Source organism: Chionomys nivalis, chromosome 10, assembly GCF_950005125.1.
Source record: "Chionomys nivalis chromosome 10, mChiNiv1.1, whole genome shotgun sequence".
In the NCBI taxonomy this organism is placed as follows: Eukaryota; Metazoa; Chordata; class Mammalia; order Rodentia; family Cricetidae; genus Chionomys; species Chionomys nivalis.
The window spans coordinates 24,228,650-24,251,159 of record NC_080095.1 but is presented as its reverse complement, the minus strand read 5'-3'; the positions used below and the strand labels follow the sequence as shown (position 1 = coordinate 24,251,159).

The window sequence follows — 22,510 nt, the reverse complement described above, 5'->3', positions numbered from 1 at the left end:
AGTGACTTAGGCTTTGTAGCAAAGAACACCACCGATTGTCATTTAGTTTCCCTTTATGGGACATAGGTACAGCATAGGGTCACCTTTCTAGGCAGAGCAGAGAGGGTGGGAAGTGCACTCTAAGACTAAGCTTTGTCTGGATTACCGGACATCTAAACCATATTAGTGCACCTGGACTTTTGAGACGTGTGTATGAGAAGGTTGAGCCAGGTCTTTCTGTTGTGCTTTCTCCATCTTTAGGCTCTTTCTTCTCTTCAGTTATCTTGATTTTGTATCTACACAACTAAAATCTCTTGACTGTTTTGTGGGTGGAATTACAAACACGTGCATGAAACCACAATAAGTATATGCGGAGCCTTCCCACTATGTTCCTTAGTGGTGGCTCCCTCCGTTCAGCATCAGAGGTTAGTTTTGCCTGAGTTGAATTTTATAAAAATGGAAGTGTCCATAGTGTGTGTGTGTGTGTGTAGTGTGTTATCTGTGTGTAGAGGATAACTGTTGTCTGTTTACCTTTATTGCTACAAATTGTCCATAAAATGTGTGTACCACAATTTTTCTATCTTTTCTACTATTGCTAGACATTTGGGTTGTTCCTCCTTTTTGGTTGCTGAAATAATGCTACTCTGAGCATATTTTGATATGTCTTTGATGTGAAATATATCCCTATGAATGAGCCTGCTGAGCAAAAGGCACATGTGTACCCAATTTTAATAGATGATGATAGACAGCTTCCCAGTTCAGTTATGCTAATCCACACTCTCATTAGGAGTGCTTATTTATTGTAATAGCTTCATTAAACATTCTTTTATGTATCATATAACTATAGCACAATAAAATATACTTCCTTTTTAATCCACAAGACTGTTATGGATTCTTTTAAATCTATAATTTAACATCCATCATATTAATCATACAGAGGGCTTTCAGTATGCCATTACTACATGTGCTTACAATGGCAAGTCTCATTTCTTTCTTCTTCTTCTTTTTTTTTTACCAATCTATTACAGTTTTATTCAGAAAGTTATTGTCTTAGTCAGTGTTCTAGTGCCATGAAGAGACACTGTGACCACAGCAACTCTTATAATGGAAATCATTTATCTGAGCTGACTAGCAGTTCAGAGGTTTAGTCCATTTTCATCATGGTGGGAAGTATGACACATGCATGGTACCTGAGGGTTCCACATTCAGATCATCAGGCAGCAGGAGGAGCATCAGACACTAGGACTGGCTTGAGCATTTGAAGCCTCAAAGCCCACCCCCAGTGACACACTTCCTCCAAGGCCACACCTACTCAGTAAGGCCACACCCTCCAATCCCTGTCAAGTATCACTGTTCCCCAGATGACCAAGCATCAAATATATGAGCCATTTCTATTCAAACCACCACAGCTAATGTCTATCCCTAATGCTTAAAATGTTTCCCTATAGAAATTTCAACAATCTCATCTTACTTTAAAGCTTGTGATTGAGTGGTAGTTGATTTTTGTGCTGATGAGAAGTAAGGATCCAGTTTCAGTCTTCTACACATGGATATCCATCTTCCCAGCATCACTTGTTAAAGAAGTGGGTTTTTTTTTTTTTTTTTGATGTATGCTTTTGGTATCTTTTTCTAGGATGAAGTGATTAGAGCTGTTTGGGTTAAATCCTGTGTTCGTTTTTTTGTGCTTTGTTTTTTGTTACTATGGATGTGTAGTGTAATTTGAAAACTGTGTTGTGATACCGCCAGTATTGCTCTTTTTGCTTAGGATTGTTTAGGCTATTTTCACAGGTCTTTGTGTTTCCATATGAGTTTTAGGGTTTTTTGTTTTGTTTTGTTTTTTTGGTCTGTGAAAAACATTGCTGGACTTAGATGGAGATTGTATTGGGTTTTGTGTATCACTTTTGATAATATGGTTTCTTATAGAGTATTTTCCTGAACCATAAACGTGGATGCTCTTTCCATTTTATAAATGTTTTATACAATATCTTTCTTCATGCTTTATAATTTTCTTTGTAGGGAACTGTCACACCATTGGTCAAGTTTATGCCTTTGTTGTTTTACTTTACCTTTTGAAGCTACTGTGGTGAGGACTGTTTAGCAGATCTCTTTTTCCAGGAGTTCTTTGTTGGTATATAAACCCACTATATTTTTGAATGTTGATTTTTGCACCTTGCAATTGATAAAAGTATATAACAGATCTATGAGAATTTTTTGTGTGCGGATTCTTTAGGGTCTTTCAAGAGAATGGCTATATCATCAGTAAATAGGTATAATTTAACTTCTTCATCTCCTATTTGTGTCCACTTCTTCCTCTTGCCTATCACTCTGGTTGTGTTTTTAAGCACTCTAGTAAGAGAGAAGATGAAGGACAGTTGTGTCTCATTTCTGGGTTTGCATGAAACATTTTTCGTTCTTCCTCTCTGTATAACATTGACTATAAGTCCATCATACTTGCCTTTAATTACACTGAGATACCACCCTTCTGTTTCTGTACCCTTCATTGTTTTAATCACAAAGGAGTTTTGTCAAAGAACTTTTGTGACATGATGCTATGGTTCCTGCTCTTCTCCCGCCATTGCTCAGGCTAAACCTCCTCTGCTGATTTCTAAGTTCTTGTGTGGTTTGTTCTTTAACCTATTGATAATTGATAAGGATAAACTATAGCTTCATTCTTCTATGGTCAGGCAACATATTTTGTATTGTATATTAATTTTGTATGTACATGTTTATGTATGTGTGGTGCGTGCATGTGTAAATGCTCATGTACACCTTGGGTGTACTGGCTGGTTTTGTGTGTCAACTTGACACAAACTAGAGTCATCAGAGGAAGAAGCCTCAGTTGAGGGAATGCCTCCATGAGAGTCAATTGTAAGATATTTTCCCAATTGGTTGATCAATGAGGTAGGCCCATCCCATTGATCATGGTGGGTGATGCCATTCCTGGGCTGGTGGTCCTGGGTTCTATAAGAAGGCAGACTGAGCAAGCCAGGGGAAGATCAGCTCTGGCCTCCAGGTTCCTGGCCTGCTTAAGTTCCTGTCCTAACTCCCTCCAGTGAAGGGCTATGATCTGGAAGTGTGAGTCAGATCAACCCTTCCTTCCCTGACTTGCTTTTTGGTCATGGTTCTCTGTAGCAGCTATAGAAACCCCGACTAAGACACAGGGGCTCGCTAAATAGTTCTGGCTGACCTGGAACTCATCTTGCAGACCATGTTGGCCTCAAACTCAGAGTGATTCACCTGCCTCTGCTCTCAAGTGTGGGAATTAAAGGTATATGCCCCAGTGCCTGGCTCTGCCCTAATTTTGGAGACAAGGTCTTTCATTGAGCTTGAAACTCTGATTTGTCTTGACTGACTGGTCAACCAGCCCGAGGCTTCTTCTGTCTCTGCCACCATCACTGTAACTGCAGGCACACTTTGCTGTGTTTGGCTCTTTTCTTTGAGTTCTGGGATCAAATTCAGACCTTTATTAGTGTACTTTATTGGCTGACTCATCTCAACAGTTCAACATCATTTATGTACTTTTTAATATTTTTTAGGGCTGAACATATAAATATTTCTGTGTAATTAAAACAATTTATACAGTATTCTATGTATATCTATGATTTATTACCTGACTGGTTTGAACCTTCTATACTGTCATTGTGTTTTTTAAACTTAAAAATATTATTTTGTGTGTATTTGTGTTTTGTTTGCACATATTTCTGTGTATCACATGCCTAACTGGCTCCTTAAAAGGCCAGAAAAGGGCTTCAGATCCCCTGGAACTGGAGTTACACACCATTGTGAGCTGTCGTGTGGGTGCTAGGAGTCAGACCCTGGTCCTCTGCGAGGGCAACAAGTTGCCCTTAACCACTGAGCCATCTCTCCAGCCTCTTATTAAATTTTGTTTACTTTCTCTATCATTACTAGGAGTGAAATCCTGAAGTTTTTTTCCACTGTTTGTAGATTTGTCTAATTCCTTCTTGTTCTGATCTATTTGCTATTTATATCTTGAGATGGTGTTAGGAGGTAGGGATATGAAAATTCAGAATTCGATCTTTTTTAGGTCAATGAAAACTTTTACCAGTTCTTGAAATGCATCTTTTTTTTTATCGTTTGTGATTCTTTTTTTGTTAAAATTTACTTCGTCACAAAGTAATATAGCTATGCAGACTTTCGCAAGTGTTTGAATGGTATAACTTCTCGGCCATCTCCATCTTGTAGGGCTGGATTTCAGGTGGGCCACATCACCCACCTGGCATCTCCATGCATTCTGGTGTCCCCAGCTCCAGTCCTCATGCTTGTTTAGCAAGGACTTTAGTTACTGAGCCATCTTCCCAGCCTGGAATTGAATTTTTTAAACAAGGTGCTTTTGTGTTTTCTTTAATGCTAATCTACTGGGAATAAGTTTTCTCACTTTGTATTTGTCTGAAAAATGTCATTATCTTGCCTTTACTTCTTTGTTTAGCTTCCGAGAGAGGGTCTTGCTGTGCACACCAGACTAGCCTAGAATGTGAGATCCTTTGAAATGTGTTTTCTCTATGTATATAATTCTAAGCTGGCGGTCATTTTATTCATACACCTTGGAAGTATTTTATGAACTTTATTTTTGGCTGCTATTTGGATGCACACTATTGGTTATTGCTAATTTAGAGGTAACAAACCCTATTATTTGTTTATTTATTGACTACTTGGCTATCCCCTATCCAGTCCTGTTATTTCTGCTTGCCTTTCTGGGTGACTCATAGGACTTCTCTAGCTGACACTTGCTGTCTTGTCAGCTTTGGGAAGTGTTAGGTTTATCCTGGTGTTGTTAGGGATCATAGAACTTACAGAAGTTGCACTTTGTTTGTATGGCAGCTATGATGACAGGGACTGAGTGTGCTGCTGCATCCGTGTTAGCCAATGTATGATGCTCTTGTAATCATCATGAAGACAACACAAACAAACAATAACCACAACAAAACAGGAAGTCATAGCCTGTCTCTTCCGATCATCACACCCCTCTGTAGCCATGGGCAATCGGTGATGTGGTTTTAATAGAGCTCATGTACTCATCTAATTCAGGTATATATGCAAATTAGATGGAGCAGCATGTACTTTTCCTGTCCGACTTCACTCATCAACACAGTGTTTCTGAGCTTAATCCATATTGTTAAAGATATTCTTTTCATTCTCCAAATGTCCTATTTTTATCAAATATTTGGGTGGTTTCCAAATTGGGGCCAATATACATAAAATATACTATGACCATCTTATGCATTTCAGTCATTTGTGTGGTGGTCAGTGACTGACTTTTTTTTTTTATTTAAAGATGTACTATTGCTGCATGTGTGTGTGTTTGATGAGTACATATGGGCTCACGTGCAATGGTGTTTGTGTGGAGAACGGAGAACAGCTTCATCAAGTCATTTATCTCCTTTTGCCTTTATGTGGGCTTTGGGGATGGAACTCAGTTGCCAGGCTAGCTTGGGAGGCGTTCTCCTGAGGACACTCCCGCCAGTCCTTTCCAGACCTGCACCCACTCACCGCTGTTTTTCCAGTCACCAGTCACTGCTGTTTTCTCACCTTGTTTCCCAGTCCAGGATCCTCTGAACAGGCTGTCTGACTCCCAGAAGGGGAAGCATAGACACTGTAGCTTGTTCCTGACTGCAGGGGTATTTCACAACGGGGTCAGCTGTTGGCATCTGCATTTATTGATTGGTTCCAGGAAGTTTCATTTCCAGTTATTTAAAGCCCTTATCTTGAAATTTTATCGTAATGTTCATATAAACTAAAATAAATCAAAACCAGAGAAGATGGATAAAGGTTATGCTTTTATGATTTCATCTTTTAATACTTCCTGGAGCTGAATTTTATCTGTTTCTCTCTCTTTTAAGAAGATTTGTAGAGAATGCTTAGACTATTGATTTTAACATTAAAATGATTTCTGTTTATCTATTCTAAATGACCAGTTTCCTCTAAGTTTTACATTTGCCGTATGTGACAGGTTTTGACATTTATAAATGTTCTTGTAAATTTTTTTTGTCATTATGTGTATACATGTTTTGTTTGCATGGATGCCTGGTATCCACCCAAGCCAAAGGAGGGCAGCAATCCCCTGGGGCTAGAGTTGCAGATGGGTGTGAGCTGCCTGACATAGGTGCTGGGAATTGACCCTGGGTTCTCTGGAAGGGCTGCCTATGAGGCATCTCTCCAGCTCTATGTCTTGTGCTTTTACTAACACTCATTCAGATTATTTAAAAATTTTATTGCTAGATCTTCCTTGTTTGTGGTGTATCAGGAAGTATTATTTAATTTCTACATCCTTGAGTGATGTATGGGGGAGTATTGTTTCTTTTTTACATTTTGGATTATAGCTATCTTAAAATTTTCACCTTAATTTCATTATAATTAGTGAATGTTGATTTTCTCATTTAACAATTATTTAATTATGTCACTTTATTCAAAATCAGTGTAACTTTTAAGGTAATGCATTTTTTTTTTTTTAAATTTACACCTTTCCTGGTATTTGGTAGTTAATAGTTTCTCATGCTTGGAGTGCAGTTGTCCTTGTGTTTACCCTGCTTGGGGTGTGTGAGCGCTTGGGGTGTGTGAGCATTTGGGGTATGTGGTTTTTACTCCTCTTGTTGGTATCACAAGAATCTGGATGCCATCCTATCTGGATAGTCTATTCTTTTCTCACCTGGAGACTCAAAGATATTTAATATTACCTACATACTCAGTATTTTATTTATTTATTTTTTTGAGACAAGGTTTGTCTGTGTAGCTCTGGCTGTCTTGAAATTCACTCTGTAGACCAGACTGGCTTTAAATTCAGAGATCCGCCTGCCTCTGCCTCCCTGAGTGATGGGATTAAAGGCATGTGCCACCATCGTCTGACTTGTTTTTTGTTTTGTTTTGTTTTGTTTTTTTGAGGAAAAAAATGGAGTGTGGCTGGAGAGATGGTTCAGTTGAGAAAGTGTTTGGATTGCAGACTAGCCACTAAACTGTAAAGAAAATATTCTCAGCAACCAGGCGGCGGTGGTGCACGCCTTTAATCCCAGCACTCAGGAAGCAGAGGCAGGCGGATCTCTGTGAGTTCGAGGCCAGCCTGGTCTACAAGAGCTAGTTCCAGGACAGGAACCAAAAGCTACAGAGAAACCCTGTCTCGAAAAACCAAACCAAACCAACCAACCAAACAAAAAGAATAAAGAAAAAAATATCCTCAGCAGTGGAATATACTTTTTATTTTGTTCTTTAAGTCTGGGCATATTTAAAAATTCTTTACACATGAAAAATCTGCTTCGCCGTGAAAGATACATAAATATTTGTTCATTGTTTTCTGCTGTGTAGAATTATGGAAAAAGAATTTTAAAACTCTGTGATTTTTGTGTTTTATAGAAATCTCCCAGTTTTTCTTCATTTATTTTTAAAAATTTCATGAGCATTTTGAGGTTGAATATATTTTCCTTGATATTTGTCTGTAACGTGAAGCACTTTCTTTAATTTTTTTTTACATTTATTTATTACTTTTGTATGTGTGCATACATGTCCATATGCATGAGGCTACTTGTGAAATTTGAGTCTTTCCTTCCAGGTGAGTTCTAGGGCTTGAACTCAGGTCCTCCTGCTTGGTAGCAAGCACCTCTACCCACTGTCCTCACTGGCTCCCAGTGAAGCACTTGCAACGTGAAATCTGGGTATTTTTTCAAGACATTCTCCTCTAATGAAGTGTGAATTATTGCCCTTCCTTCCAATTATTTTGGCGTGTTCCTCAGGAATACCAATGATTGTCATGTCGAAATTGTATCTTCTGTAATCTGTAGCAATTATTATCACTAATTGATGTATTTATTTCTCCTCTAGATTCTTAGCTCTTCAGTCTCTCCTACTCTGTAACTTACTACATATTCTAGCCCAGAACCAGCTCTAATAATCTATGGTGGTGGTGTAACCCAGTTATCCCGACATCCAGAGGCAGGGCCAAGTTCTGCGATACAGCAACAAATTTTTTTTTTTCTTTAAGCCAGGATTTCTAATTCTGCCATTTTATTTTTAGTTTGTGTTAATTTTAACCATGCCTTACCCAAATCCATTTTTGTTCCACTCTGTTAGTCTCCCCGGGAAGCTATGAATTTCCATGTGTTTTTACTTCTGATTTGGAGAGGTCATGTGCTTTGGCACACACAGATTTCATGTGCTCATCCATAGAGTGGGGAATTTTCAGGTATGTTCCCCTCAGTCTTTGGCATGCTGCCTTCAAGGCTGCGCTATCGCTAGCCTAAACAGGTGTTTTACATTTTGATATATTGAAATTGATCAGTATCTTCTTTTATGGTTCTTGAGTCTCTATGAAGGTTGTAAAGAATTCTTTTTCCTCTCCTCTCTTATAGTATTAAGTATCAAATCCAGGGCCTTGTTCATATCAGATGAAATCGCCGTTCTAAACAACACCTACCCTCTTTTACCCACGTTTGCTTTTTTAGGGGTGTGGTCTCACAGAGACTGACTTGAACTCACTCAGTGTCTAGACTGGCCTTGATTCTCCCCCTGCCTTAGCCTCCTGAGGTAGCTGAGATTACTGACCTGCATCAAGAGGCCCATCAGGAAATTCTTCAGTGCATCTGGTGTTTGATATCTGACACTATGATCCGTTTGGAGTAGACTTTTGGAGTACTGTGAGAAGAAATGGTGAATTTCTCCCCAGAGAGACCCAGTTATTCCAGCTCAAATTGTTGAAAACTATTATCTTTTTCACATTGAATGATTTTGATTTTCTTCTTTGGAAAGTAATTGACTACATAGTTTTCAGGTCTGTTTCTAAAACTGTATTTCTTTCTTCCTACATCTCTTCTAGTGCCATAACTACATCCTATCACTTCAGCTCTATAGCGACTTTTGAGGGATTGTAGAGACGGTTTAGCCAGTAAACTGCTTCCCACACAAGCGGAAGGACCCGAGTTTCAATTACCAGCACCCATGTAAGAAGTGAGACATGATGGTGCACACTTGTGGTTTCAGAGTTGGAGAGGTGGTTGGGGGGAATCTCTGAGGCTTGCCGACCGAATTGCTGAGCTCCAGGATTAGGGAGAGACCCTGTCTCAAAACATAGGGTGGAGACAAAAAATTGAGGAAGACAGTTGATATTGGTCTCTAGTCTTCACACACACACACACACACACACACACACACACACACACACACACACTCATGTATGCGCATGCTCAGACACACAGGAAATGTACACACGCATACACCCCACACAATGAAGTATATTTTGAAATCAGCTGATGCCCTTCACATCTTCTTGGATCTTGTCATTTTTATAAAATAATCTGCTTGATTTTTAATGAGAACTTGGATATTGAATATGCTAATTTTGGAAGATTGGTATTTTTACAGTGTTGGGTCTTTTAACCTACAGACACAAAATAAACCCCCCTCACTTAGGTATTTAAAATTTTTCTTTCAGCAATGTATGCTCATTTTTGTATATAGATGTTACAGTTATTTTGTTAAAATTATTTGTAATGTTTTATAGCTTGGGTTGCTATTGCAAATTATACCAATAGCTTAATATTCTATTTGTTTGTTGCTAATATAAACAACTTGATTTTGCAATGCATTTTTTTACCTGAAACCTTGATAAAGTCACATGCTAGCTTTCCTATCTTACCTGTGAGTTTAAGATTTTTTTTCTAAAAATTATTATGTGCCCTGAAAATAAAGATACTTTCCCTTTCTTTTCCTGTATCTCTGTGTGTGGTGTGCTTCTGTATATGGATATGTGCTCACGTGTGTGGGGATGCATGTGTGTACTTGGAGGCCCCAGGTTTTCTTCAGTCTTCCTCAGTTGTTCCTCCCCATTATTCAGTGGCGCAGGGTCTCTAAATCAAAGCCAGAGCACACTGATATGCCCAGCCTTACTAGTTGCCTTGCCTGAGGAATCCCGTCTCCACTTCCAAGCCTGGGATTACAGACTAGCTCCTGTGCCTGCCCCCACCTGCACCCCTACTTACATGAGCTTTGTGGATTGGACCCCCACACACACTACTTGAGTGGCTGGTGCTTTAACTGTTCAGCTCCTTAGGTCCAATAAGATCCTTTGAAGTTCCTTTCTCTCTCTAATCCATCTGCCTTTGTTTCAGTCTCTCCCCCTGCCTGTCGTTCTTGCATCCTCCTTTGCCGTCTTTACTTCTGCACTCTCTTGGACCACACAGTGTTTGGCGGACACTCTGAGAATGGGCATTCTTGCTCTTCCCAGTTGTGGGGGACATATTGAGGTTTTTACCATCAAACATGGTGTTAGGTATAATTTTCCCATAGATGCTTTTCTTAAACATCAGATGAAGGCGACTCCTGTCTGTTCTTCACTGAGATTGCTAGTGAATGAATAAATGTTTCCTCTGTCTGCCAAGCTGACCATATGACCTCCTCTTTATAGGCTCCTAATATGGCAAATTACATCGATTAAATTTGCATTTTTGAACCAACTGTGAACTGCTGGGATAAACTCTATATTGTCATGCTGTATTTTATTGCTAATTTTTTGTTTGGTGTTCTTGAAGCTTTCTTTATGAGGAACATTTATAGTTTAATTGTTGTGTATCTTGTGGCCCTGTTGGCAGAGTAATCCCAGCCTCGTGACGTGAGTTGGGAAGAGTCTTAAGCATTTCTCTTCTCCGAGTTTATATAGGAGTTATTCTTCTATGGAATCCTGAATTCCAACTGAAGCCATCTGGACTCAGAGATTTTGTTTTTTGTTTTTCTTCTTAAAGGGGAGAGTTTATGTTATGAATTTAATTTATATGACAGTTGTAGGGTTACTTTGGAACATATTTTTAAATTGCACCTTTTGAAGAATATGGACATTTCATCCAATTCATAGATGAGCTACATCTATAGGTCTGTATAACCCTCACCTTTCACTTCAGGCGTGGGTGACTTATATATCGTCTCGTGATTTTATTGTTTTTCCTCTTTACCAGGCTAGTTAGAAAACTTACCAATTTCGTTGATTTTCCCAAAGAACCGGTTTTTGTTTCTTATTCATTTTCTGTACTGTTTCTCTGTTTTCAGCTTTATTAACTTCTGTTTGTGTCTGTCTTTCTTTCTTTCTCTCTCTCTCTCTCTCTCTCTCTCTCTCTCTCTCTCTCTCTCTCTCTCTCTCTTTCTTTCTTTCTTTCTTTCGATTTTTCGAGACAGGGTTTCTCCGTAGCTTTTGGTTCCTTAATATTTGATTTTGTATTTTTCCATCTTCATAAAGAAACAGCATAAATGTCTTTTTGTATTTTTACCGTAAGAATTGAGAGCTACAAGTTTCCCCTTGAATGTTGTTTCATGCATGTCAGGAACCTGCTATATCTTGGTATCGAATGCTAACACTTCTGGTGGTTGTTAACCCTATGAGTCATATCATGAGTTGGAGGGGACTTTAACTCACGTGTGCGGACACTTAGCGATTTTCCAGACGCCTCTGTGTCGTTGATCTCCAGTCGTATTCCAGTTTCACCAGAGAGCTTACGAAGCCTGTGTGCTGTAAAGCCATCTAAAGTTTTGATTCTAATTGTGCATCTTAGTAAATGTTACTTTTTTGTTTAAAATAATGTGTATTCAGGGCTGTTGTACAGAGAATCCTGTTATGTCATTTTTGTGTGTGATTCTTGTTTCATTTGTTCAATTTTACTGACTTTCTGTCCGTTCATTTCATCAGTTACTGAATGGAGAAAGATGGTTGGAACTTACAACAGTAATTACCGACGCCTTCCTTGGTTCTTTCTGTTTAATAAATGTACCTGTGTTCGTGGCTGTTCTGGTCCTTGCTCTCTTGACCCTTCCATCTTTATGGAAAACTGTTCTTTTTCTGCTCATGTTCCTTGTCAGCACGCCTGACATTTATGTAGAGACTCCAGATTCGACGCATGCGTGTTTACATGGCATAGTTTTCTGTTTGTCCACATTTTTGTGTGTATTTTGAGTGTTTCTCATATGCATATGATAGAGTCATGCTTTTTTGAAAGAATCTCATTTCACAATCTCTGCCTTTTAGATCAATTACATGCCATGGGCCGCTTGTCCAGGTCACTCACAGTGTCTGCTGATTGGGTGGCCCCTCGCTTTATGATGAGACCACTTGTTCTTTACTAACTTCTCAACGTTTTGGCTTAATTTTTCTATATTGGATTAACAGTTTTTACTTATTTAAATTTTTCTCTCTCTAAGGTTTGTGTACCTTTAACGCCATAGTCTGCCTTCAGATGATGATGTACTGACTCACACTCTGAGATAGGAATGAGTTTTCACTCAGCCCCTGTTCCTTTTTTTCTTTATCTTGAATAGCTGTTGTTTAGTACATATTTCTAAGGAATATTTTCTTATTAGATATAGCCCCTGGGGGGGGGGGCTGCTTGCAGGCTCCTGGGGGAGGGGCTGCTTGCAGGAGCGCGGGAATCTTACCAGGGGCCCCACCTCTCGGAAACTTTTCCCATCTACTGCCAACCATTAACTGTGTATAAATCTTCAGCCCTGTGGGTCCCTTCCCTCTCTGTAAGAGGTTGTTGACAGGGTTTGTGCAGCTCTTCCGCCAGCAGGGAAACACAGCAGTTGTGAGTTCAATCCCTGTGCTACCTGGAAGTCAGTGTTCCACATCCCTCCCCCATTTACCTCCAGCTCTTAAATTCTCTGCCTCTGCTTCCACGATGTTCCTTGAGCCCGGTGTGTGTGTGTGTGTGTGCGCGCGACCCATTTATAGCTGAGCATTCAGTAGGCACCTTTTCCCATCACTTACCCACACCAGTTACAGTCTCTGCATGACTCCTGTCCATTGCAAATGAAAGCGGCTCCAATCAAAGTTGATAGCAGCACTGACCTGTGGACTTAAATACAGTTATTAGAAGGCGCTTTGATGGGCACATCGTGTACTATTTTAGCAAAACAACAACGATAGTTTCTCAACTAGCACTTACGACCCTCTCTCCACTTTCCCAGGTTCAGGCGTTTACTGTTTATGGTAGCACTGAATCCCCTCCCAGTCCCTCCCGTGGAGGGGCTTAAATGCAACCAGGAGGGAGCTGCCTACACTCAATCAGAGGTCGCACCACTCACATCTTGCCTGGTTGGTCAGTATCGCAGGCACGTGAGGCCCTGGTAACTGTCTATGATGATTGTTTCCCCTCACCCCACAGTCTACATAGCAGCGCTGTGAAGGCTACCAAGGAAGCAGGAAACTTCCAGACCAGTTTTAGCTCGACTTCCTTATGTCCCGGTTTCCATTGTTTTTGAGAAGACATCAGTGGCCTTTCTTATCTTTATCCTCCTATAAGTAATGTATCTTTTGCTTTTAATGGCTGCTTTAAAAGTTTTCCATCAATTTGATCTTAATGAATTTCTGTGTGTCTTCCTTTGCCATGTCTTGACAACAACTGTTTAAGCTTTCAGGGCCTGTGGGCTAACAAATTTCATCAAAGTTGAAAAATTACTCAAGTGGACTATCCCAGAATCTGTTCTTAACTCAAAGACGTGGGTAAAATAGATTAAAAAAAACAAAACAAACAAACAAACCCGAAAGGAATTGGTCCTCCCATATATCTCTCGTCCACAGAGCGGAAGTCATTAGAGCCCTGATAAGATGTCGTGGCTACTGCATATGTTGGCGTATTTGTACTGTACCATAGCAGCAGATATGCTTTAAATATAACGTTTTTGAAATTAGAGAAAATGGCGCGTCCAGCTTTAAAAGCTGCCTAGCACAGGCGCCCAGGGGGTTGGCCTGACTACGTTATATGCTGATGACGCAGATGGGCGACTGACGCATGCGCACAAGGGTTTTAGCTGAGCCGCACGTGGAGGTAAAGCTTGCGCTCACGTGGGCCACAGGGCTCTTTGTCCCTGAGGGCCAGTCCGCACGTGACTGCCTTTAGAACCTGGAAATGCAGCCTTATCTGTGGCTGAATAATTACAGTTTTCTCATAATAGATGGATTTGGGGAGGGTCAACAGACGTCACTGTATATGCCAGCCCTGCTTTGACCCATGGTGACAGGCACGGGAGGAAGGATTGAAGCTCCGTTATGAACTCAGCAGGAAGAAGGCTGGAATGGACTAGTTATGTCTTTCGTGAGTTTGGGATGGAGAAGGAGGGCGTCTGTCCCATGTATTTGCAGCAGGTCACTGTCTCAAGGCAGTTGTGAACTTTCTCCCATGGCAGAAGGAAACTTACTGCTATTCTTTGAACATCTTGCTTTTGTGACACAGGGAAAGGAATCTGGTTATGTGATACCCACACCCAAATGAGTCTTCATTTATCTACTCATTTCTTTCCCTCAAAGCGAGCCTATACGAACCTGTGGTTAGAGTGCAGTTTTCTAGTCAGTGCTTAGGATGAATTGACCCGCAGTTCCGTAAGATTAGACTGTGGCTGTTCAGAACGGGCCTACTTTGAAGCACACAAACATTGAAATGACAGCGTGCTGTTTGGTGCATCAGAGCGCGTAAAGTGTGGTTGCTGGCTGTGAGCGCTTCCTGGTCCATCTCAGATCACGTCCTGTTGGCCCTCATTCTTTATAGAGACTGAGTTAGGGACTTGGTAGAGGTATCAGCAGGCTAGCTAAGGTTCATCTTTCCAGTCTCCATATGAAGAAGAAGAAGGGATGGGAACTAGAATGGTGGAGAATTCTTTCTGACCCATCACGTCATTGCCTGTTTGAAAAGCTGCTGGCGCTAAAAGCTTAGGGCGTTGTGCGTAGTGCTTCGTTGTGAGGTGAGCCAAGATCGGGAGCCTAGCGCTGCAGGGTCTAGCCTCAGCTTGCATTTAGATGGACTGTGACAATATCGGGTGACATAACCTTTTTAAATTTAACTTTTTTTTTTTTTTTTTGAGACAGGGTTTCTCTGTACTGGAATTAGTTCTGTATACCAGGGTGGCCTTGAACTCACAGAGATCCTTCTGCCTCCACCTCCTGAGTGCTGGAATTAAAAGCATGTGCCACCACTACCTGGCTTTTTTAAAAAATGTGTAGCCCAGGTTAGCTTTGAACTCATGATCCTCCTGCCTCCACTTCCTTCAGCAAATCACAACCAGTAAATTTAATTTAGTTTTATGAGACAAGAGCTGAATAATCTGTCATACCTAGCTGCAGAACTGTTGGGGAATCCAGTGAAAATATCCTTGGGAAACCTGAGAACTCATGAATATTATGGGCCTGTGAGCTCTACCTGTCGCTGGCTTTCTTTCCCAGGGAAGGTGAATAGAGTCACCATGTCTTTGCCTGATTTTAACTTGTTTTCATAGGTGATTGAGTCTGTTAGGACACCATCTGATGATGTTTCTATTTAGGAGAAAGAAAACTAGTGAACTATCCAGTGTGTTTTTGACTGGGGTGTAAACAATTTCAGTGAGAGATCTTTACTGGCTCTCTTTTGCTTTCCAGCTTGGAATCCCATCCACTGCCAGCACATCGAATGCCACAATGCAATTAACAAGCCGGCTGTGAAGGTACTGCTTCCCAAGCTTGGCCGCCGCCACGTTCTAGGCCGTTCCGTTAGTAAACTGCCGGGTGAACAGAGCAAGTTGCTTGCGCCTCCGTAAAACAGAGCTCTGGGGTCCAGAGTAACGGTGTTGTCTGTGAATTGGGGCTTGAATTCACAGTCAAGGGTTGTTTAGCATTGAGCTGATTATCAGAATGCTGATGAACACATAGTTTATCTTACCTGGTTTCTATCTAAGCCAATACGTTCAGAACCACACCCCCTTCCTTATAAGTTACCACTTCAGAGGGTCTGCTAATATGACTATACAAATTTGAGAGCAGTAAGACAAAAATAGACAAAGTTGTGAAGTCCTCGCTCAAATCATAGATGTGGGCTAGTTAACTGAGAGATGTTTGGGTAACGTGCACACAGTAGGTCACACTAGAGGTGAGGAGATTGTTGCATGGGGCCAACAGGCGATTAGCATAAAACTAAAGACAGAAAAAAAACCCAACTAAAGACAGAACCAGGTACCCTAACTCTCAGCTTCATTCTTTTCTATACGTATTGTCCAACCCTATTGAAACTGACTTGAAGTTGGATGTTCTGAGGAGTAATCACATCTTAGAAAACAAATTGCTTATAGTATTGTATTTGTTGGATGCAGGCCATGCGGGTGGCTTGAGCAGGTTAGGATTTGCATGGGTTAACGTCGCACTGTAAGGAGTGGGTGCTGGCTGAAGTTAGGAGCATTTACAGGTGCGTTTGAGAATCTGGTGCTATTGGAGTCTGTTTCCCTTGTCTAGGCAGACTGTGTCGGTGCCTAAATAACAGAAAGCCGGCACTGCACTGTGTAGGGACAACGCCAGGTAAAATGAGATCCGGTAACTACAAAGGACTAACAGTGTGCTGGGCAACGATGGTAGCACTGCCATCTCCGTGCGTCATCTGTCACAGGACTTCCTTGTGTCCTTATATTGGATGCTTGCCTTTAATGGCAGAAAACCGAATGACTCCAAAGAAAGAGCAGCTGAGCGTGAGCCACCAACAGGAGCAGGGGCTTTGCGGTGCATAGTCTCTCACGTAACCTCCGTTCTGAAGCTAAGAAGATGTGGGGCTCAAAGTCTTTCTCTGGTATGAGGGTGCTGGAGTGAACACATAGTAGATCACGTGTGGTTCGTGCAGTCGGTGGCTTTCATAGCAGGGAGACCTACACGGCTTTTGTGTCTCCCCTCCCTGCTTCTTGCCTGTCACAGGTATTTTTTTCCTTGCTTTTATGGCAGACTGCCTTCTCTAGAGTCCTCTGGCATCCTGGTTAGTAATGCTTTCTGGCCATCTAATCATAGAAAGGAGAAATTAGATTTTCTCCTTTGCTAGGCAGGCAGCCCAGCCCATTCATCTGGGTTGACCTTACTGTTATGCCAGGAGCCCAGTCCTGGAGGCCAGGCACCACCAGCTTGTCTTTGGTATTTTTTCTTTATCGAGATGGAATTCACATAGAAATTGTTTAAATTTAAAACTTACCATGTGAAAGGAAACAGTTGGTATTTAGCACATTCAAATGTTCACAGCCACCACCTTAATCCGCTCCGAAGATATTTTCATTGCGTGCCTTCTTCCTGCCAAATCTCTTCCCTCTTTTTAAAAAGTCTCTAGTGTTTCACTTTCTAGAAAACAACAGTCTGGGCAATGCTTCCCATGTGGGGCCATGGTTTGAGCTCTAGCAGACGCGGCTCAGCGGGGTTTACTCTTTGCACCATGGCTGCTCTGAAGAGCATACCATTACCACAGGACACACAGGTGCAGGGACTCTGATGCCTGAGGCTTCCTGGAAAGGGAAGCCGAGAGATCGTATAGTCTGACATAGATTCAGTCTATTTAGATACAGGTTCTCACTGGAAGTGAAAACCAGCCAGTGATACTCATAAAAATATCACCGCAGAGTGGATAAGGATGATTCACTGACATGAGTTATTTGTAATTTTTCTTTATCTGTTTTCCTGAGTCTGTACATTGGGCATAGATTATAAACAATCTTTTATTTTTTAGGACAGGGTCTCATTATACGGCCCTGTCTGTCTTAGAACTCACTATGTAGCTCAGGCTAGCCTCATCCCTATGTAGACTAGACTGGCCTCAAGCTCTAAGATAATCCCCCTGCCTCTGCTTCTTGAGTGCTGGGATTAAAGGTATGGTGCCTGCCAGCAACAATCACTTTGTTGTTGTTCTTGTTGGTTGGTTGGTTTGTTTTAATTCAACGGCCAGATAGAAACATATTAGTAGAGCAGAACTGAGCAGACATATTAATTACGTAACCAGCAGGTCAAAAGTCAGGGAGCCAGTCTCTAATGACTGTCAGTCTAACATCCCAGGAAGTTTTCCTTTTGAGTGGAATGGAAAACTTATCTTTGTCTGGCAGATGTTTCAAGGACTTACTGGAAAAGAGCGTGAAATACCAGTGCTCAGGAGCTCTACACAGGGTGCAAGTGAGTCCTCAGCCAAGCCCTCTCTGCCACAGACACTGCAGTCTGAGGCTTTAATGATTTGTCCCAGGGAACAGCACTGTTTGAAGAGCCGACCGTTGCCATAGGGATGGGGCGAAAACAAGTCAGAACTTAGAGTCTTATGTCACATTCCACTTTTGGTTATTCCTGGTTCCATTTAAAGTTCGCTTTATGAAATTGGCTGAAGCCCAGAGAGTTATGTAAGACAGGGTCAGCAAACCTGTGGTGCTAATGTGGCTGCTGCTAATGTGGCTGCTGCTTGTTACCAGCAATAAAGTTTTATTAGAATGCAGCTTTGCTGGTCTGCTTACAGAGTGGTTGCTTTTATGCAATACCTGAAGAGTTGAGTGGCTGTGACAGAGAGTATATGGCTCACAAAACCTAAAATACTTACTCTTTGATTATTTGTGAAAAAATTGCCACTCTCACAGACCAAACAGTAGTTACTAATTGTGTCTAAAGAGTCAAGAAATTTGCATAGGAAATATTTCACAGTAGATTGTTGGCATTAGCTAATATGCAACTTATGAACTTTGTTGACTTAATTATTTAAATTTAGCAATTTTGGTATTGATCCCATCACTAAAACCTCTCAAGATTTTGGCTCTGAATTATAGGTGGGGTTGTAAATGTGGGTTATTTTCCTCCTTCAAGTAAATGAAAAAAAGCTAAAGGAAGAAGAGTGTGTGTACCAGGCATATTACCTGGGTACTCAGCTAAATCAGAGGCGTATTATTCTTGAAGGCAGGCACAGAACGCAGGATGACTTTTGAAATACTAGAAAGTTGAATTGATGGGAAGTTTAAGCACAGTTAGATACCTGACTGTTGACTTGATTGAAAACATCCAGACACCCTGACAATGTGACATGAACACTTGTGTCTCTGCTGGGGCATAGACAAACAAGGCATGGGGTAAATGAGCTGCAGGTTGGGGGTGGGGAGAAAAGCAAAATGGGGCACTGTAAGCGTGAGTGAGAGTTGAGGTTCAGGAATGAGGAAAGGCACCCCTCGGTACTAGATTTCCTGTGACGTCTCTACTGCCAGCATTTGGATGGCAGTTAATGATTCTGAAATCTTAATGATGGATTTTCCTTTTCCTAAAGAGAGATTGCTGTGTTTGTCACTGATATAACACAATTGAGCAGCCTGAGAACAGGGGAATTTTTCAGCTTTGTAGCAGGAGGGAAGATTTCTTGACAGTGTTTGGTACTTGAATTGCAAATAGCCAGACAGAGGAACCCTGGCAGGCACATTTACATCCCCAATGTGGGCTCCTCAGCAGAGCAGGTGGGGTTTACTAAACCAGTTTCTTCTACCTTGAGAATAAAACGCTGCCTCTGTCGATATATGGTATGCGTCTCATAGCTTGGGGACGTGTGCATCGGAGCAGGAAGGGTCATTCTGTCTTGTCATTTGTTTCAGATGTGTATAGACCCTTCCTTATCAGTGGCTTTGGGTGATAAGCCACCTCCACTGTACCTCTGTGAAGAATGCAGCGAGAGGATTGCAGGGTAGGTATGAGTCCTTGAACCAGACAGCAAGGAAAGTTGTTTGCCTCAAGGTTGGTTACTCGACCTTCCCGCCAGCCTTACTGTGGCTTTTAGAGATTTGTCTGACGTTTAACACAATTTGGGCGATTTCAAAGACACAAGTTGCCACATCTGTCTTTAAAGGACACAAGAAGGAAATTCCAAGCAATGGAGCAGCTCTGATTCTGAAGCAGCCCCTCTAAGAAGGCTGCAGAGAAAGCCTGATGCTAGAGAAACTTGGAGTTTCCAAAGCCAGTGTGTCATCACTCCAGTGGGCTCTTTGTCCTTGTGAGCCGTCCTTCGTGGTCTCGCTCAGCTCCGTGTCTATGGCCCGTGTCTAGGTTGGCGGAACTAACATCGGGAAACCATCGTTTACGGACAATGGAGTACGAGGGAATGCTCGTAATTTATAGATTGACTGGGATGCATTAGATGCTCAAAAGTTCATCACAACAGTGCTCTTAATTACACTCCCTTTGAATAACTTCAATCAGTAGTCTATAACTCACAGATGAGCATGCGCAGGGGGAACAGTCCAGCAAAGCTCAGAAACCAATTTCATTTTTCTTCCTAGGGACCACAGCGAGTGGCTGATTGATGTTCTCCTGCCACAAGGTAAGGTGTTCTTCAGAAAGGGTGAATAATGAGTAAGGATGACTAATGACATGGCTGATTTATCTCCTTCTGTGCTATTTTATAAAGGCAGCAGCCAAAGCCTCATATTTCAGAGATGTTCACTGACCTGCAGCGTTATATCAATGTCTTACTTATAATATTCCCTAAACACTTAATAACAAGGGAAGGCACTATCAGTTCTACCAAAAATTAAGGTTAGATATTATAATCAACATCATGTATGACCTAAGGAATATTCTGTGTGTAGAACACATGCTACCAATGATGTGTTATACTAGGTCAGAAAGGGAACCATGGTCCTTTTTTTCCTGCTGGCTCTGTATTTTGGGGGCAGTGTCCTTAATTGCTCTGAGAGCTGGCCTCCCAAGTAGTAAGATGGGGATAAAGTGTATCTAGAGTATTATAATGAAAAGGTAAGATGTGCGATACTCCTTGGAGCCTGTTTGAGTCTGCTAGGAGTTGCTAGGTCGCCGCACACGGAGAAGTTGGGTGTTCCAGCCTCCTTATCAGGGATGTCATGAAAAGAAAAATTGCTCAGGAAGGCTGAGGAAAGACATGGGTAGGAAAGGCGGAGGCACAATGACCCCCACTCGGGCACACGGCACAGGCTGTGACTACAGACACAGAGAGTGAAGGGACAAGCAGGAGAGGCCGTGGGAAGACCCATGCTAACACGGGCCGTGAGCTCCTGCTTTAATTTAGAGTACACTACTTCTTTGAAATCCTACTTTTTAATATTAGGTTATGTCAACTGTAAGAGATAAGTTAATTTGATGAGTGCCACCTGTAACACAGAGCGATGCCATCGGCCTCCATTTCCTTTCAGGGACATTTTGAAAATTTCCTTCATCTGTAGGAAGCTTTGGGCTCATAGTATGGACAGAGTCATGCATCAGGCCGCTTTCCTAGTGAACCTCTGGTGCCTGACGTTGGACAGTCACATTCAGAAGTCCGTGCCACTATATTTTGTTGGTTTCTTCTTAGACAGGGTCTTATTAATGTCACTCAGGCTGGCACCGAACCCTGGATTTCCCTGTCTCTATCTCCCGAGTACTGAACATGCCCCACCCTGGACGGCTTGCTTTTGTTTTGTTTTGTTTTGTTTTCATAACTGGCAGACTTTTGCTGTATTGCCTAGGTTGGACTTAAACTCCCAGACTCAAGCAGCCTCTTGCCTCCTGAGTAGCTGGCTCTATAGGAGCATATGGCAATGTTCAGTTTCTAGAATTCTAGCCCCTGCTAAATATCAGGCGTGTTTCTGAATTCTAGCCCTCATTTTCAGATGATGCTCATCTGTGGAAGAACTGAAAGAGCTTTTGGTTGTTCTCTCAGAGTTGTGACATTCTCGTCAGATTATTGCATGCAAACAGCAGGTTATCAAATGGTTATATAAGATGATTTTTAAGAACCAAGTTATACATTTTACTGATTTTGTATCCATTAATTTCTAATTAACAGGCAGGGTTTGGGAAACACCTTCCGTTAATCTTCTGAGTTACTGAAACACAGACTATTCTATAAATAAAGTGCCAGTCCATTTCTTGGGGCCTTACTATTTTAAGGGAAATAGTGATAGATTCTCGAAAAAATTATTTTCAACTACTCTCAAGATATCAGTTTCCATGGAAACACTTGGTATGCCAACTGAAAAGGATTCTTATGCTCTCACAAAAGTCAGCCTCATTAGTCGACAGCAGTTTGACCGCCTTGATCTAATGGATCTACTCATGTTTGAGAAAGGATTTTTTTCTAAGTAACCACAAGGCTGCTTTGCACTAGTTAATACCAATAGCTCAAGTCAGAGTAGACCAAGATAAGTGCATCTCATCGTCTTGACATTTCAGACCATCTCATGGATGTGTGCTAAGCACAGCCCATCATTCCGCATCAGTGTCACAGAAAGAGCAGAGACAGAAAGGCCAGAGTCCTTGCTGCTCTCACTGCTTCAACACTGGTGGCTTCCTTGGTCCCCAGTAAGACTTCTGAGTTTGACTGTCTGATGAGATCACCATTGTATGGCTTTAGCCTGACTGATTTCCTTAACATATTTGAGAAGGTTAAATTAGACCTATAAGTAGAAGACAGTTACAGCACGGAATAAAACCAAAAACTATTAGAAGAGTGAGAAAGATACTTTTTGCTTTGGGGGAAAAATAGAGGCCAATAAATGTCGATGACAATTTATGAGGCAAATCCAAAGCTTTCTGATGAAATCCATTGGTTCGCATTACTAAGACTGTATTTTTTTTAATTACTTTTCATGGTTGCCCTTATTTAAAATGGGCTCTCTTCCTTTGTTGATATTTTGTGTACCTTCCCCTTACAGCCGAAATATCTGCTATATGTCAAAAAAAGGTAAGCGCACACCCTCTGTGTGATGGGGCATGATTCCGTGTCTGTGTGTAAACTCATCTGTCGACATCTGCCTCATC

At 41.4% G+C, this 22,510-nt stretch overlaps 1 protein-coding gene across 12 annotated transcripts in view; it reads left to right on the top strand.

Annotated features, from left to right (window-relative positions):
* The window catches only part of Unc79 (unc-79 homolog, NALCN channel complex subunit), a 247,750-nt gene that overhangs the window by 76,926 nt on the left and 148,314 nt on the right, over positions 1–22,510 (top strand). For all 12 annotated transcript variants that reach the window (XM_057782622.1, XM_057782619.1, XM_057782613.1 and 9 more), the window contains exons 8-11: positions 15,368–15,432; positions 19,336–19,424; positions 20,017–20,057; positions 22,405–22,433. In XM_057782622.1, the coding sequence (XP_057638605.1) occupies positions 15,368–15,432; positions 19,336–19,424; positions 20,017–20,057; positions 22,405–22,433 (224 nt within the window). The remainder of the gene's footprint in view (positions 1–15,367; positions 15,433–19,335; positions 19,425–20,016; positions 20,058–22,404; positions 22,434–22,510) is intronic.